Raw genomic sequence first — 14930 nt, forward strand, 5'->3', positions numbered from 1 at the left:
AAAAAAAAAAAAATAGACAAGGGGGACTAACAACTACAAATTGAATACCTATTTATGGATAAAGACAAAAGGGAGTAGCATTTTTAAATGCAAGCAATTGAGTTGGAAGTTACTATGGCAGTTTATATAGAGTAATCGGTACATTTATATAGAGTGTTATGGGTGGCTATTCTCTATCAGACATATTGCAAGGCAAGGGACTAAGGAATTTACAGTTGATCACACTTGGGGATAAGAATCAGGGAGAACAAAACAGTTCCTTCTCGTCAAGAGCTTTTATCTGAATGCAAAAGGCATCTGTTAATGTTGTCCGCAGAAACACGATCACACTGAATTGCAACTTTTCCACACCACTGTGTGGAAATGGGGTTTCAAACTTTGCCATTCTCTGTGCTTGCTGTCCACGACATGACAAATGAGTGACATTCCATTCACAAGCTCAAGATCATGACCTTCTGTTAAACAGTTCTTTGCATGCACCATAACGGTAAGTGTTGCATGTGAGCTATGAAATTGTTTGGCTCACGAACAACATGATGTCAGAAGAGAAGAGATCATTTGGGAAAAGAAAAGGCTCCTGTGGGAGAGGAAAGGTCAGTGGATAACATAAAATACCTGATGTTGTTCATAGGATGGGAGAGAGATTATAGAAAACAGATGTGAAGAAACAGTATAACTAATCACACTCAAAATCCTGACAGTTTGAGATATGGACTACTAAACAAAAGTTCAGGAGGAGCTTGTTTATCATGTGCTTACATCACTCCCGCAACCTTCAACATGTCTTCAAATCTTTAAAGTTTACTTTTTTAAAAAATGTACTTGCTGATAATATTAATGAAATAAAATGCCACTGATAGTACACTTTTATGACTATGTGCACTTTTAAAAAAAGTTTCTCAAGTGAAAAAGTCATCTTATCTGAATCAGGAGAGAAATATCCAGAGATCAAGCATCGTTTACAAGCAAAGAGTCCAAAAAAGTTCGAAACCAATATGTCCGAGGATTTTGGTGTGAAAGGACAAGGATGGACTTTTTCACCGGAGAAAGTTTATGATTATTAAGTTTAATAAATATTATGGACTCAGGGCCGTCCTTAGGGGGGTGAAACTGGTGCGGTCGCACCGGCCCCCGAGCTTGAGGGGGCCCTGCGGCGAACGGACCAAGGGGACACAAGGGGGGACACAAGGGGGGACAACCCCCCCTCCCCCGGAACGCAATTGCGAATGGACCAAGGGGGGCCCCACTCCCTACCTCGCACCGGGCCCCGCGTCAGCTAAGGACGGCCCTGTATGGACTAGTCAATGAAAACGTCTTAATTATGAATTTGTTTCTCACAAACATGCAGCTTTTCATTTCATGTGGATTATTGTGATGTTTTTATCAACTGTTTGGACTCTCGTTCTGATGGCACCCATTCACTGCAGAGGATCCATTGGTGAGCAAGTGATGCAAAGCTAAATTACTCCCATCTGTTCCGATGGAGAACAAACTGTACATCTTGGATAGCCTGAGGGTGAGTACATTTTCATTTTTGGGTGACCTATTCATTTACATACGGTTGCTTATTTTGTCTTTTGTGCACTTAGTGAGTTTGTAACTTGTAGTGTTTATAGTAAATACACAGCAACACTCAATGTCACTATTTTGATCCCACCACAATAACAAGTCCTCACACACACACACACATGCACAAGTCCTCATACACACAAGACATTTAACAGTCTCGAACATAGACAAAGCGAACTTGCTTTTAGCGAGTTTGGGCTTGCTGGTTGTGTGGTCTCTCGGCTGGCAAGTCAGGGTCCCCAATTACTTCAAATGCATGCCAATCATTCCCCCCAGCTGTTGACCCCAAACAAAGCCTTTTCTCAGACACCCCCCCCAGCTGTCTACCAGTGTAACCCAAAACAAAGACAGATGTGAGGAAAAGTGTACCAAAAACCTTCGAGGAGTCCATTCGTGTTTCTGATTTGGCTTGGAATGCACTTCTTCAATTCTCTGGACAAAAACATGGCAATCGTAGCCAGATCTCAACAGATGTGTCAGCAAGATCGATTTAGCGTTGGTCCGCGATGTTCGTTCAGACAGAGTGTTTCAAGATGCTTTAATGACATTTCACACATCACAATAAATGTTATAGATACCAGAAAGATAGCAAGCAAATCGTAATTGCACAATATCTGGTCAGTGTCAGTGAAATGAACCTGTGGCCTCCAACCCTGACCCTGTCTGAGCTGACTTTGTTGAGAAACACTCCACTAGAAAAAGAACACCTCCTCTGTTGGGTACTGAAAACACCTCCTCCTACTCCAGGGGTAGGAGAACATCTCCTTCAGAGAGCTAGATGAATTTCAGGTTGCAGTGCTGGAGTCCCATCTAGAGTTTGGCTGGCTTGACCCAGCAGGAAAGCAAAAGTGGTAGATCCAGCCAAGCAGCAGTGGCAGCCTGTTTTACATCTTTCCGCCCCCACGTGTGGCAGCCAAAAAATCCTAATGACTCCTTTCATAATGATCACGCTCAAGCGAATGTTTACCTGTGGGGTGCGGTTAGCGTTGCAAGTTAGTAATTACTGGTTTGACAGGTGGATATATCGTAAGACTTGCTGGATGTGTTAATCACATTTAAACTCGTGATATTCGGGACAAAATCAGCACTCATGTAATACTGCCCTCCCTGCTCGTGATATCGTATTATATAAATATGAGACAAATGCTCATACAGGAGCATTTTTGCACCAATATCTTGAATTTTATGGCATAACTGCATTTATGGAGTTGTTGCTCTGCATCATATTTGTCAACTGTATGAAATGTAAGATGACGTACAGGTCTGGGGGCAGGGCCAGTGTGTTAACAGCATTAAAATATTTTAATCGCATTATTTTTTCATAACTAATTAATTAAGTTAACGCGTTAACTGAACTGACAGCCCTAATATATATATATATATACAGTGGGTACGGAAAGTATTCAGACCCCAGGCTTCTGTACGAAGTATTACATTTCAGTAAGCGTGTTCAATACTTTTTCCCTGGGTCATTCCATTTTATTACACAGAACTTAATTTCTGAACTTATTTGTATTGTTTTCTTTGTATGTATGAATTACATGGATTGTTATCGTCATCTGGTGAAAATTTTAATGTCAACAGCACCTTTAGAAATATATTTAATGAGAAAAATAATGATGTGTTCAATACTTATTTTACCCACTATATATATATATATATATATATACACATATTAGGGCTGTCAGTCGATTAAAATTTTAAATCTAATTAATTGCATGATGTGCCGATTAATTAATCTAATTAATCGCAAAATAAATTTGACTGTGAAAATACCCACAAAATATTTATTAAAGCTATTTTTGTGTTAAATGAGAAAGTATCAAGTAGACATTACACATTGTTGCTTTAGAAAGAAATATTTTATTTGATTCAACATAAAATGTATTACACATAAACATTTAGGCTACAACGGCCTAACACAAACTATGGAACATAAAAGAAAATAATTTAAGAAACATCTCGATATTTTTTACTTCATACAATGAAAGCCATTGGTAACCAAAACAGCTTTGTTACAACAGTCTTCAAAATACCTTCCTTTATGTTCCACAAAAGAAAGGTTTGAAACAACATGAAGGTCAATAAATGATGTTAAATTTCTTTATGAAATTATACTTTAAATAAGAAACTAAATCTGCCAGCAGGTGGTGGTAAATGTCTTTATGAATCACTCATTCATTCATTCATTCGATTCGTTCAATCAATCTAATGATTCATTCAGGAATTCAGTAAACGGCTCATTTTATGAATGGGACTTTGAATCATTGATTCACACGATTCGTTCAAAACGCGAATTCATTCCGAACGTAAACACCGCTGTGTTGCTCGGAGACGCACAACAATTCTGCCGTGGCTTTAAAGGTAATATGTTCTCTGCAAAACTGAGCAAAAACATAATATTGTGTTTAAAATATAACACAACATCAACTTCTTATTTACTGAACTGTAACTTTAACCATATGTTGCACATTACTATAATGGCTTAAACAATTGCACGTTTGAGAATGAACCTGACTAAAACCTAGTGGTAAATTTACTCATGACTTTTCCATCTTTCTCTAAAATTCTTAACACAAATTTGACAAAAAAGCATTGTAGTCAGTTCTATGATTATCATTTTTGGGACTGGAATCAATCCTGACCAATAAATGCAAGTCAGCATACAGAAACTGTTCTATGCGGTGACAAATCTTAATGAACACAGTCTGCACCCCTAAAATTATCTGTGAATTCACCAGCGAACTGTCTGCCTTGCAAGAACAAAGTGCTCCCAAATAGCAAGAAGATGACGGGACATGACGGCAACAGTTGAGTGACACACACAGGATGTGAACGAGTCACCATGACCTTTAGAGTCACTGTGGGCTGTGGCTGTCTAATGAGACTTGCTCTCTGGATTCCCAACACCAGTCACTGGCACAATAGCTGAGATGTTGAGAAATATCAGGTTGTAAATTTGTCAGTTCTAGTCACGACAGAACACAGAAACACTGCAGATGTACACACACAGGATGGCTAAAAATCAATCGGACACGGATAGTCATTCCAGAATGTTTGAAACATTTCGCAAAGAAAATTGTTTTCCATGTGCTAGTGGGGCCAGATGGATGAGGATGACATGTTTATTCACTTGGCACTAATATTTTGTTAGGCAAGGTCACTTGAGTATGTACTTAAAATCATTAACAGAGTTGCCAGTCTACTACAGCTGTAACCAGGTGTAATATCTAAAAGAAAAGTTAATGGACAACACCTAGAAAATCCCAAAGGAAAGCTTAATTTCTTAGGGGATTTCTCAGTTTTGTTTGAATTAAATATCAACGTCGTCATTGATGTTTGTCTAAAATTTATTTTAAAAATAGGCCAGTCTTAAATAAGCAAGCAATTGTTGAGCTACACTGCGTGTAAGTTGAGTTGGTGATTATCTATGGAAAAATAATTGCGTGATGCTGTGGATTGTTGCTAGACCATTGCTAAAGAAATGTCTCAAGTTCACCTGCCAAAATCATACATTAAGTCTTGGGAATGTAGTAGTACATCTTTCCTCAGCAAGATGCATGAGTTGAGATATTGTTCATGCCTGTAGCACAAATGGTGCGGGACAAGTTAAGCATTTAACAAAATAGTTTTTAGTTTAATACCTGAGCAATACCTGGTCTTGGAAGAATCTGATGACAAATTAATTGAATAAAATTGAATCCACTGACATTTGAATGTAGGTACCGTATTTTCCAGAAAATGACTATAAGTCACACCAGGTCAAAACTGCATTGTTGAAAGAAAAAGACACAGGCAAGTCGTATTGGGGTGAGTCCAAATTTATTATTACTTTCAGAAATAATCTATAATACCGGTAAATAAAATGAAACGTTTATAAACATAGAAAGACTAGAAACATGCATTTTATTTCCCTCAACTTGATAGCAAATCATTTTACTTTAATGGTATTCAGAACAGGAATGATAAGTATAAAACAAACATAATTTATAATGTAATTCATTATAAACTAAGAACACCAAGCCAAAACAAATTTATTTGAAGCGAAACTGGAATACTTGAATACACTTTATTTTGATGGTCACCTTTAGACATTTTGTTGACTAAAAGTAACTTTGCAACTGCATGTCAACTACCAGTCATTAAAGTATTAGTATAGTGTTATCAGACTGTTAGGCTCTATGGACTAAGTTGACTATAGTTGCAAAGTTACTCATATTCAGTAGATTACAGATATCTGAAGAAAGTGTTAGCAGATATTAAGGAGATGCTCTACTAATACTTTAATGACAAGTAGTTGCAAAGTTACTTATAGTCAACAGAATGTCTAATGAGAACCATCAAAATAAAGTGTCTCCCAAAATGTGTGCACTTATAATAACGGCATTATATAAGTCGCTTTGGAACATACAGTCCCAGCATGTTTCAGGTGACAAAAATGTGACTCTTTTTTTTAAGACATTATGTTAACTTGACAAATATAGCCATAGTTTTTCATATTGTTGTGTTCTCTTTTGAAATACAATTGAGGAGACGCTAATGTACCTGTATTTACAGCCTGGTGTCATGTTTATACGTAGGTATTAATACGTAACATTTACAAGCACAAAACGTACACTTTTGTACGTTTTTATTAATGCTACATTACTGAGGTTGTTTTATTTGGAAACTAGCCAGAGAAGCAGCACAGCAATAGTCTCCATTCATTCTAAGTAATCTCAATGGTACCTATGAGAAACAATATTAACAGGGCACAATATCTTAGAAAATAACTTGTGGGGGTAGTAGAGTAGGACACACACAGTAGGTTGGTGCGTACAGTACCGTGCGTGTGGTTAGCATTAGTAAGAGGTTTAACCACGGGGCTCGACACAGGTCAGCTGCTCAGCGATGGTGACTGTGTGACTGGCACAGCATGGGTGCACCACAGAGCTCCACATGACTCTACCTATCGACCTCACACCATGGCACTGAGAACCCCAGCACCCAGTGACAGGTACAAGAGCTGCTCCACTCTCTCATTTGGGCTTCCACTAAAAGCCTTTTCGAAAAGCATGCAAACATAGCCCTTAATGATGTGTTTTTCCTGACCATAAAAGCATAAAAATGGACTCGAGAAGATGGGAATCCTAACATGCTTTGACTGCGGGGCTTAGTAACGTAGCATTTATGGTTCTTATTGTAAGTTGCGTGACAATATAATGACACGGCATCTATGACACTGATTCTATGGGTGCGCTGATACATTGATCATCTTCATTCCAAATAGAAGACCGAAATGTCTTTTACAGAACCAATTAATCTTAAAATGACAGCTATATTAGTTACAGTTATTTATATTTGCTGCTGACAGAAATTATATAGCTTTTTCTACATATTAGAGACTCCCGAAAAGTCTGTGTGCCTTGTAGTTACAAGTACTGCAGCTGGTGCCTTGAGGAACCAAAGACCAAAATGCCTTTCACAGAACTAATTAATTTTCAAATGCAAGCTATTCGACTTAAAATGCAAGCTATATTAGTTGGTTAATTATATTTGCTGCTAACAGAGATTATATATCTTTTCCTACATATTAGAGACTCTTGTGAAATCGGAGTGCACAAGTACTACTACTGATGCCTGGAGGAACCAGTTGAAGTACTTGAATTTTTATATCATTTATTTATATAATAATTTAGCAGTATATTGTACCCCAGTTCAGTCTTAAAGACCGAAGACTGATTCATGCGCGTAAGCTACCCTAGCCAAAACCATCTATTGAGACATTCATCTGTGGTTGTGTGTTTTTGTTTGTTTGCTCACGTTATGCAGGCAGTGCGGCTCTAACAGACTAAATGAAAAGGCAAACAGCTTTAATTAAAAACTCCAAGTTTGATGCAAGCATAATGAAACGGAAAAAGCACAAACTCAAGATACATTCTTGGTTTGTCTTGCCTACTGTTTTGGCATCAACACCCAGTCCATGTAATAAATGTGCATGTATGGTTCATAGCTCAGAGTTTTTACAGTCATCTTATGGTTTTTCAGTCATCTAATCTTGGCCGTAGTCACTGATCATTTTGGCCCAGAGTCCACCCAAAGCCCTTTGTGGCGGAAAACAGCCTGTGGTGGGAGACGGAAAACACATGACATGGTAGTGCCACTAATTAACGTCATTTCATCAATCTTTGACCACCAAAAGCTATTCAGATTCCATATTGGCTTTCCGGTTTTGCCTGGCAATGCGCTCCTGTCTGCGATGCCCATCACTGCATTCCCAACAACAGCCTACATATCTACAAAACACACCGCTGACTGGGTTATGGCAAGAGCGGACCCGCCCTCTCTTAAAAAATCTGTGGTCGGAGCCATACTACCAGACTATTGAGCCGTTTGGATGCAAGTGTGCCAAACACATTTAAAGACATTCCCCAGAGCAATAATACCATATAATCAAGGCAGGGCTGGGATGACTCCTGCGGGAGAAACCATTCTCACAGCTTGTCGAGAAAGCCATTGAGGAAAAACAAACCGGTAGAAATATAGAGACACGGATTGACATTTTTCAAGTGGTTACTTGAAATGTCATGAAAGCCAAAGAAATGTTCATAATCGTAAGTGTGTTTATAGTAGAAACGAAACACTGTGTTAAGCTGTCCAGCAATGACACACCTCGGTGGAGTTGCACCTTTAGAAAAGACCATCACGTGTCTGTTAAGTGAAACACAGTTTAAGGTTGATGTAAAGAAAATATGCATATGATTCAGTAAAAAGTCTGTGGGTGTGTGTAGGAAGTGGTCACATGTGAGGATCTTCAGTTGCAGACACTGCTATTCTCTGGCACTGAAAGGCGATCCACCGCAGCTCAGGCAGCCGCTCTCATCAACATTCCCGAGCCCAAGTCTAGTCGGGAGATTTAATCTGAAGTCTTGTGCTGCAAACTGCTTCTGTACAGGGGCTTTCCTGAGAGTCGTGGCCAAAAAATGCCACCGCAAACAGATCAAACTGACCACAACTATACCTTTGAAAAAAAAACTGCTGCTCTGTTGACCTTCTCCCTGTATCCTCGTCACGCAGCTCTCTGTGCTCATATCTGTTTTTGCCACTCATTTCCCACTGTGCTAAGGTTTCATAAACCAGCAGATGATGATTGAAGAGCAGGGTGCTTTTACAGTAGTGACTCCACCCCCTGGTGGAAACATCAGGCACTGCAAGTACTGCTGCACCTACTGATGGACAGGTCGTGACAAAACATGACTCATTATTTAGTTAACGAAATCAAAATAAATGACAGATGAATTACACAGTGCACAGCTTTCACTGCAGATCTACAAATGCAAAAGGCTAGAGTCTAAGTGTTTCCTAAAGAAATACTGTGGAAGCTCTGCACCTGTTCTGACTGGGTTCTAGGGGCCAGAACTACAACAGAGCCAGAACTGGTTGAGCCCTTATTACAGGGTTATAATGCACATACACATGCATCTTGTTGCAGCCAACGTCTTCAACACAGGATTTTGGAACATATGAGCAACAGCTGGTGTTAAATAATAAAGTGTCTGACAACTGACAACTTATCAACTGATAAAGATTTTAAATAGTTCCTTGTTAACAGGTCGAGCGCATTTCACCAGTCTTCCTTTTAAATGTCGAGACATCTGTCAGAACTTACTGTTGAGATAGCAATGCAACAGTTTTGGGCTTTTCAAATGTAAACACAGCATAATTTGCATCTCTAGAATCATAATTTACGTGGCAATAACCAGCTTCTTACATATCAGTCTTTACCCTCATTTCAAGTCAGGTTCCCCACATGTGACCCCAGGCTGGCTTCCTCAGGAGATCTGCGTAAACTTGTCAAAGCCAGGTACAAAAGAACCTCATTCCTTGGATATTCAGGGCTTATTTTCCCCATGTTTTCCCATCACGTAACCTCTTCCCCTTTCGTCCCTCAGGCTATTTAAGGTGAGCTCTACACCTAGACAAAAAGTGTGCGGCCCCTGTATTGCTGCATTGTTCCACCACCATTTTGTGCCCAACCAACCGGACCTGGTCTCCCTGTGACTGCTGTTGTATGAGATATAGCTGAAATAAACACTGGACACCTGCCGCTACAAGCTGGAGGGGACGGCTGGTAAAAACTAAGGCTTTGCATTCTTGTGGCCAGGATGACAATTTCAGCAGCGGCTCAACTAGGCAAGGAATCCCACCCAACCCTCAGAGACACAGACCGAGGTCAAACAGAGACTGTGTTTAAGTTTCACATATGCTCCACCGCACTGGGGAAATTGGGTATGCAACATTGACCCTCTATTTAAGTAAATCAGTGGCCGGAGATGCATTCGCCTCATGGAAGGTATTTATTTGCACGTTAGTGGAAGCAAGTGTGACAACATGTCAGATGGTAATGGTTTCGTGCTGTTTCTGGCACAAGGTTGACATGACTTGTTTGATTTGTGATTGTGTCCTTGTCTTGAGGAGTCGCCCCCTTCTTTGACTGTAGAGTTCAACAAAAAGCCTAGAAAATGACACCCATATCAGCATTCAAAACGAACACTCATTGCGTGAGATAAGAAAGAACACCCATAGTGAAGTATATCACTAATGAGTTTCCTATAGTTTGTTTTCATGACCCGATAACATGGAAGCACAAGCAGTTTCCGTCAAAGTCGGCAAAGTGCTGAAACTGGCAAAAGTTTGAGTACTTTCAAACAATGGCTAGTTAGCCTCACATACGCATGACAAATTGAATGTTAAAAATATCAAGACATTTATTAGACACAGCCTCTTGACACTGCATATCTGCTCATTATCAGACATTGTAGTTTAGCGTTTTCCATTCAATGTGCCAAAAAACAAGGGGGAAATATTCTTAAGAGGCTAACTCCAATTGATAACAATCTTTCAGATCAAATAATGGAGACTATAAATTTTTATGTGAAGTACTGTCCCACCCATGCGAACGCAGGCCAGCATTTATTAAATTTATTGACTTCCTAAGAGGGGGTAGAATAGGCTTAGACCCAGTCTACAACCACTGCAGCCCAACAAACCGGTTTACTGCTTCATAATGTTCAATGGGGCCTGAGGGAGCCACTCCCGCCCTGGCCCTTGATTTGCCCTAACAATATCCTCTCCTTAGCACACCTTTTTACATAGAATCTTCCATCACTGTAGAGCCAAGAGAAATAATGATACAGTGTCGTGAACGTCTGAGCAGTTGTTGAACGGGAAAAATGTTCTGTCTTGTGCATCACTACAAATTCTGGGTTAGAACAATAAGAGGCTCTCAAACGCACACCTGTCCGTGGATTACGTCCAATAATTTTGGATTACATAAACTCATGTACATCTGTAACTTACATATTCTGTGTCTGTATATAAAAGACTTTCATTGCCGTCAACCCCTCCAAACTTGGTTTCAAACTTGTTGATACAAGTGACAATGATTTAAAGACGATGATTAAAAGTTAAACACATGTTTCTCGAAACATGAAGGCGCGTAATGGAAGAATATCAATAAGTAGAAATGCACGCGTCATAGAGGAACATATTCCAAAGGCGTTCCCGCGGTATCACAATTACCTCAATTAAAATTATGCTAGGGGAATGTTTATAGGGGGAACTGGGGAAACTGTAAATTCAACACACATTCTTGAACTTGCGCTTATTAAACTTAGTGAGCGAGCGATGGGGGTGCCAAAACGAGTGTTTATGCTGGATGAAGAAATATTATCTGCGATCTGAACAGACGTTTTGGCCACCAGGTTAGAGATCTTCGTAGCTTTATTGTTAACAGCTGTTGAGAGCTGCTCGTGTCTGTTTTCATTCTTCTACAAGCATCTATGAAAAAGACAAACCTGACCGGCTAGTACCTGCCATTCAAAACACTCTATTGAATTAAGAAATTGATAAATGTGCTGATATGCACGATTTAATGAACTTGTAAATAAGTGCAAATGTATTGAATTTATAAATAAGTTATTAACCGGAGACTTAATGCGAACATGCTATAATTAGAAAACATCACTCAGACTGAATCTGAACTCCACAGGTCATTGTGGAGAGAGGTTTACATAGCATTTCCTAGATTGCATTTATGATTTTTGATTCATACATTTCAAATCTATCTTTAGTCTATTCATTACAAACGTGAAGCTTGAAAAACATTTAAAGATTGAGGAAGAGTTCCTCTGCCTACCCGAAGTAAGCCGTGCACGGTCCAGGCAAGCTGATCAGAAGCACTATAATGGTAAATGATAACCATCCCAGGAGAAGGTGTCCATCCAGCATTTTGTAGCGGCTCTGGGGCAGCTCATTTCGTTCGTCCTGAGTTGCTGTGTAAAATCCCTGCTTGTGAGAACGGCACTTCTTATACACTCCGAGGATTTCTGCGCCCCTCCCATTCACTTAGAGCAGAACGAGAGTAGAGAGAGCGAGAGAGCTGGGGGGGACTGACTGGGCAGCTGGATTTTGAAAGTCTGGCTTAATTATTTACATTTGCTGTAATAGGAAAGCTAAAAGATTGTGTCTAAGCATGTGCACTAATAACCGTGATACTTCTGAAATGGAATAAGTGTACCGGTTTTCTTATATAGCCTACTGCATCTGGCTATTCTCTAAACTTTTTAATATCAGAGAAAATCTCTCGAGCTGATGAAAGAGATTGAGCATGCTCAACCAGCATATGAATATTTTCCCCATTATTCATGTTCCTTTATGTTAAAGGGATTGTTCACTCAAAAACGAAAATTCTGTCATCATTTTCCTCGAGTTGTTCCGATCCTGTGTGAATTGTCTTCCTTCTGTTGAACACCAAAGAAGATATTTTCAAGAATGTGGGTAACCAAACAGTTTCTGGTCCCCACTGACTTCCAAAGTATTTTTTCATTCAACATTCTTCAAAATATCTTCTTTGATGTTTGATATAAGAAAGCACACTCTTAAAAATAAAGGTGCTTCAGGATGCCATAGAAGAAACTTTTTGTCTAAATGGTTCCATAAAGAACCTTTAACATCTGAAGAACCTTTCTGTTGACAAATGGTTCTTTGTGGTGAAAGAAGGTTCTTCAGATTATAAAAAGGTAAGAAAGAGATGGTTATTTAAAGAACCTTTGACTGAATGGTTCTTTGTGGAACCAAAAATGGTTCTTCTATGGCATTGCTTGAAGAACCTTTTGAAGCACCTTTATTTTTAAGAGTGTAACTTTTTTAGAACAACATGGGGAAGAGTAAATGATGACAAGATCTTCATTTTTGGGTGAACAATCCTTTTAAAGCTGGCCCAGTAGAGTCAAGACTTCTTTTATACATTTCTGAGAGGACATACATGGCACAAGTTCAGTGGCAGTGAGCAAATACAGGTCTATTATTTTTGTTCAATCTTTACACGTTTCACAAGATCTAGATGAAACTTTTAATAAGCAAGAAAAAAAAAGAAATGTTGGAAGTTATAAATCATGATGAGAGATTTGTTTTGGCAAGAGCGGAGGAGAAAAGGTTGTCTATTCTTGTTTGAATGTTTTTTTATTGATAAACAGTGAAGACAACATACAGTACACCACACTAGAGCTAATCTGCTCTGCCTTCAAGGGGAAACCAATTATTGACACGCAAAGAATGATGTGTCATTAACATAACATAAATAGCACAGATGAAACACAAATCTTGGCATGATTATCCACCACTTACACATCTTTGTTTTGGCAGCGAGTTGTTAGCGAGATAGGGATCTGTTGGGCTGGTTCCAGCTCACTCTTGGGCACACCTGGAAGGAGCCCTTGACATGCTTGAAATGACAGCCCTTGAATGCTGCAACAATATGGACCTTTTCATCACAAGGATCACAGTAGCAACAACAGGTGGGCTACTGGAAGCTTTTGCCAAGTTTCTGTTTGCTAAGCTGCCTGATCTGCTGGATCATGACACAGGTACGGGGTGAAATGGCATTACTGAGGATCTACCTGAGCAGCCACGAGGCAATGACGTCATGCTTTGTTGACACCGGATGATGGGGAGCTCGACCTCACAAATGAAAGAACTGGATTTAAAAGTCTAAATGGCAAGATTGCATAATTCCTTTAAGCCTAGGTCTCCTAAAGTCAACACGAAATCAAAATGGATCTTATTTACTTTCTTAGCATGCGTTCTTCAGTGTAAGTTATTTCAAATAAAAAAGTTTGCCGTCTACTCCACCTCTTTTTCATCTGACGACACAAATCCCTCTCATTTATCAACCCCTCCCCTCCAAGCACCTGTTATATGGGTTTTCCGAATCCCATCAATTCCACTGGAAGGACCTATGTATCCTAACATATGAGCACCAACCTTAAATAGTTCACCCAAAAATCATTTACTCCCCCCCATGTCGTTCCAAACCTGTATGAGTTTCTTTCTTATGTAGAACATAATAGAACATATTTTGAAGAATGGTAATCAAACAGTCGATGTTCTCCATTGACTTCCAAAACAAATTTTTGGGCCCCCCATTCCTATTAATATAATAGGCCTAATATTACCACCACCCAAACAAACAAAAATATTTCTTAATCAGTGAAACCGTTGTTTTCTATCGCAATAAGCGCTTGCGTTCAGTCAATCAAGATCGAAATACAGTTCTTAATTTGTTTGAGAACTGAGAAAGACCATTCCATTAATAGGCGGTGCGTACCACTTCTGGAGTGCATTATTTCTCTAATAATTTTAACGGCCTGGAGTCACAATCACATATCAATTGTTCAGATGATTTGTTTCAAGACATTTGACATGTTTCCGTCCTGAAATATCGTGTGTGTTGAACTAGCTAATTTTCTGCAAACGTTCCGTTGCAAATTCCAAAACGTAATTTTAGAGCTAATAAAAGAGGCTTGAGCCATTGATATGCAGGCTAACGCAGTTATTAATGGAGTCTAACGCAGTTATTAGAGAGAGAAAGACAGAGAGAGAGAGAGAGAGAGAGAGAGATTAAGTGCGTGTGAATACGTGCGTCTGTGCGTCTCTCAGCAGTATTCAGCAGCAGCGTCTACTAATAGCGAATCTTTAAGTTGAACTGCTTCAAGAACCTCGCTACTGAGAAATGTCATGTAGCTTTTCAGCTGTGAAACTATTTTATTGATAAATTCGCGGGGCAGCAACAGCTCTGACAACAATTTTTTGTCCGCGTCTCTGCGTGTGTGCGTGAGTGCGTGTCTGTGACTACTGTCTGTGTGCGTCTGTGGGAGGGAACGGGAGAAAGAAAGTGTGTTTTCTGTATATAAAAAATGGTGGAAGACATGGAAATAGTTTGTCATTTTTTACCCTATTGTTTGTTATATTAATTTGCTCAATGTCTTCTGGTGTTTTGGTTCTTTTACTGTTGTAGATAGCCCATAGTATAACAAAAAATA

The 14930-nt window shown here is 39.3% G+C and overlaps 1 protein-coding gene across 1 annotated transcript in view; it reads right to left on the minus strand.

The window, feature by feature from the left end:
• The window catches only part of LOC107727550 (protein Wnt-9a-like), a 34364-nt gene extending 22495 nt beyond the window's left edge, over nt 1-11869 (minus strand). The window contains exon 1 of the mRNA XM_016537440.1: nt 11747-11869. Coding sequence (XP_016392926.1) covers nt 11747-11838 — 92 coding nt within the window. The 5' untranslated portion in view covers nt 11839-11869. The remainder of the gene's footprint in view (nt 1-11746) is intronic.
• Between the last annotated feature and the right edge of the window lie 3061 nt (nt 11870-14930).

The sequence above is a fragment of the Sinocyclocheilus rhinocerous genome, unplaced genomic scaffold (assembly GCF_001515625.1).
Source record: "Sinocyclocheilus rhinocerous isolate Xijiao unplaced genomic scaffold, SAMN03320098_v1.1 scaffold306, whole genome shotgun sequence".
NCBI lineage: Eukaryota > Metazoa > Chordata > Actinopteri > Cypriniformes > Cyprinidae > Sinocyclocheilus > Sinocyclocheilus rhinocerous.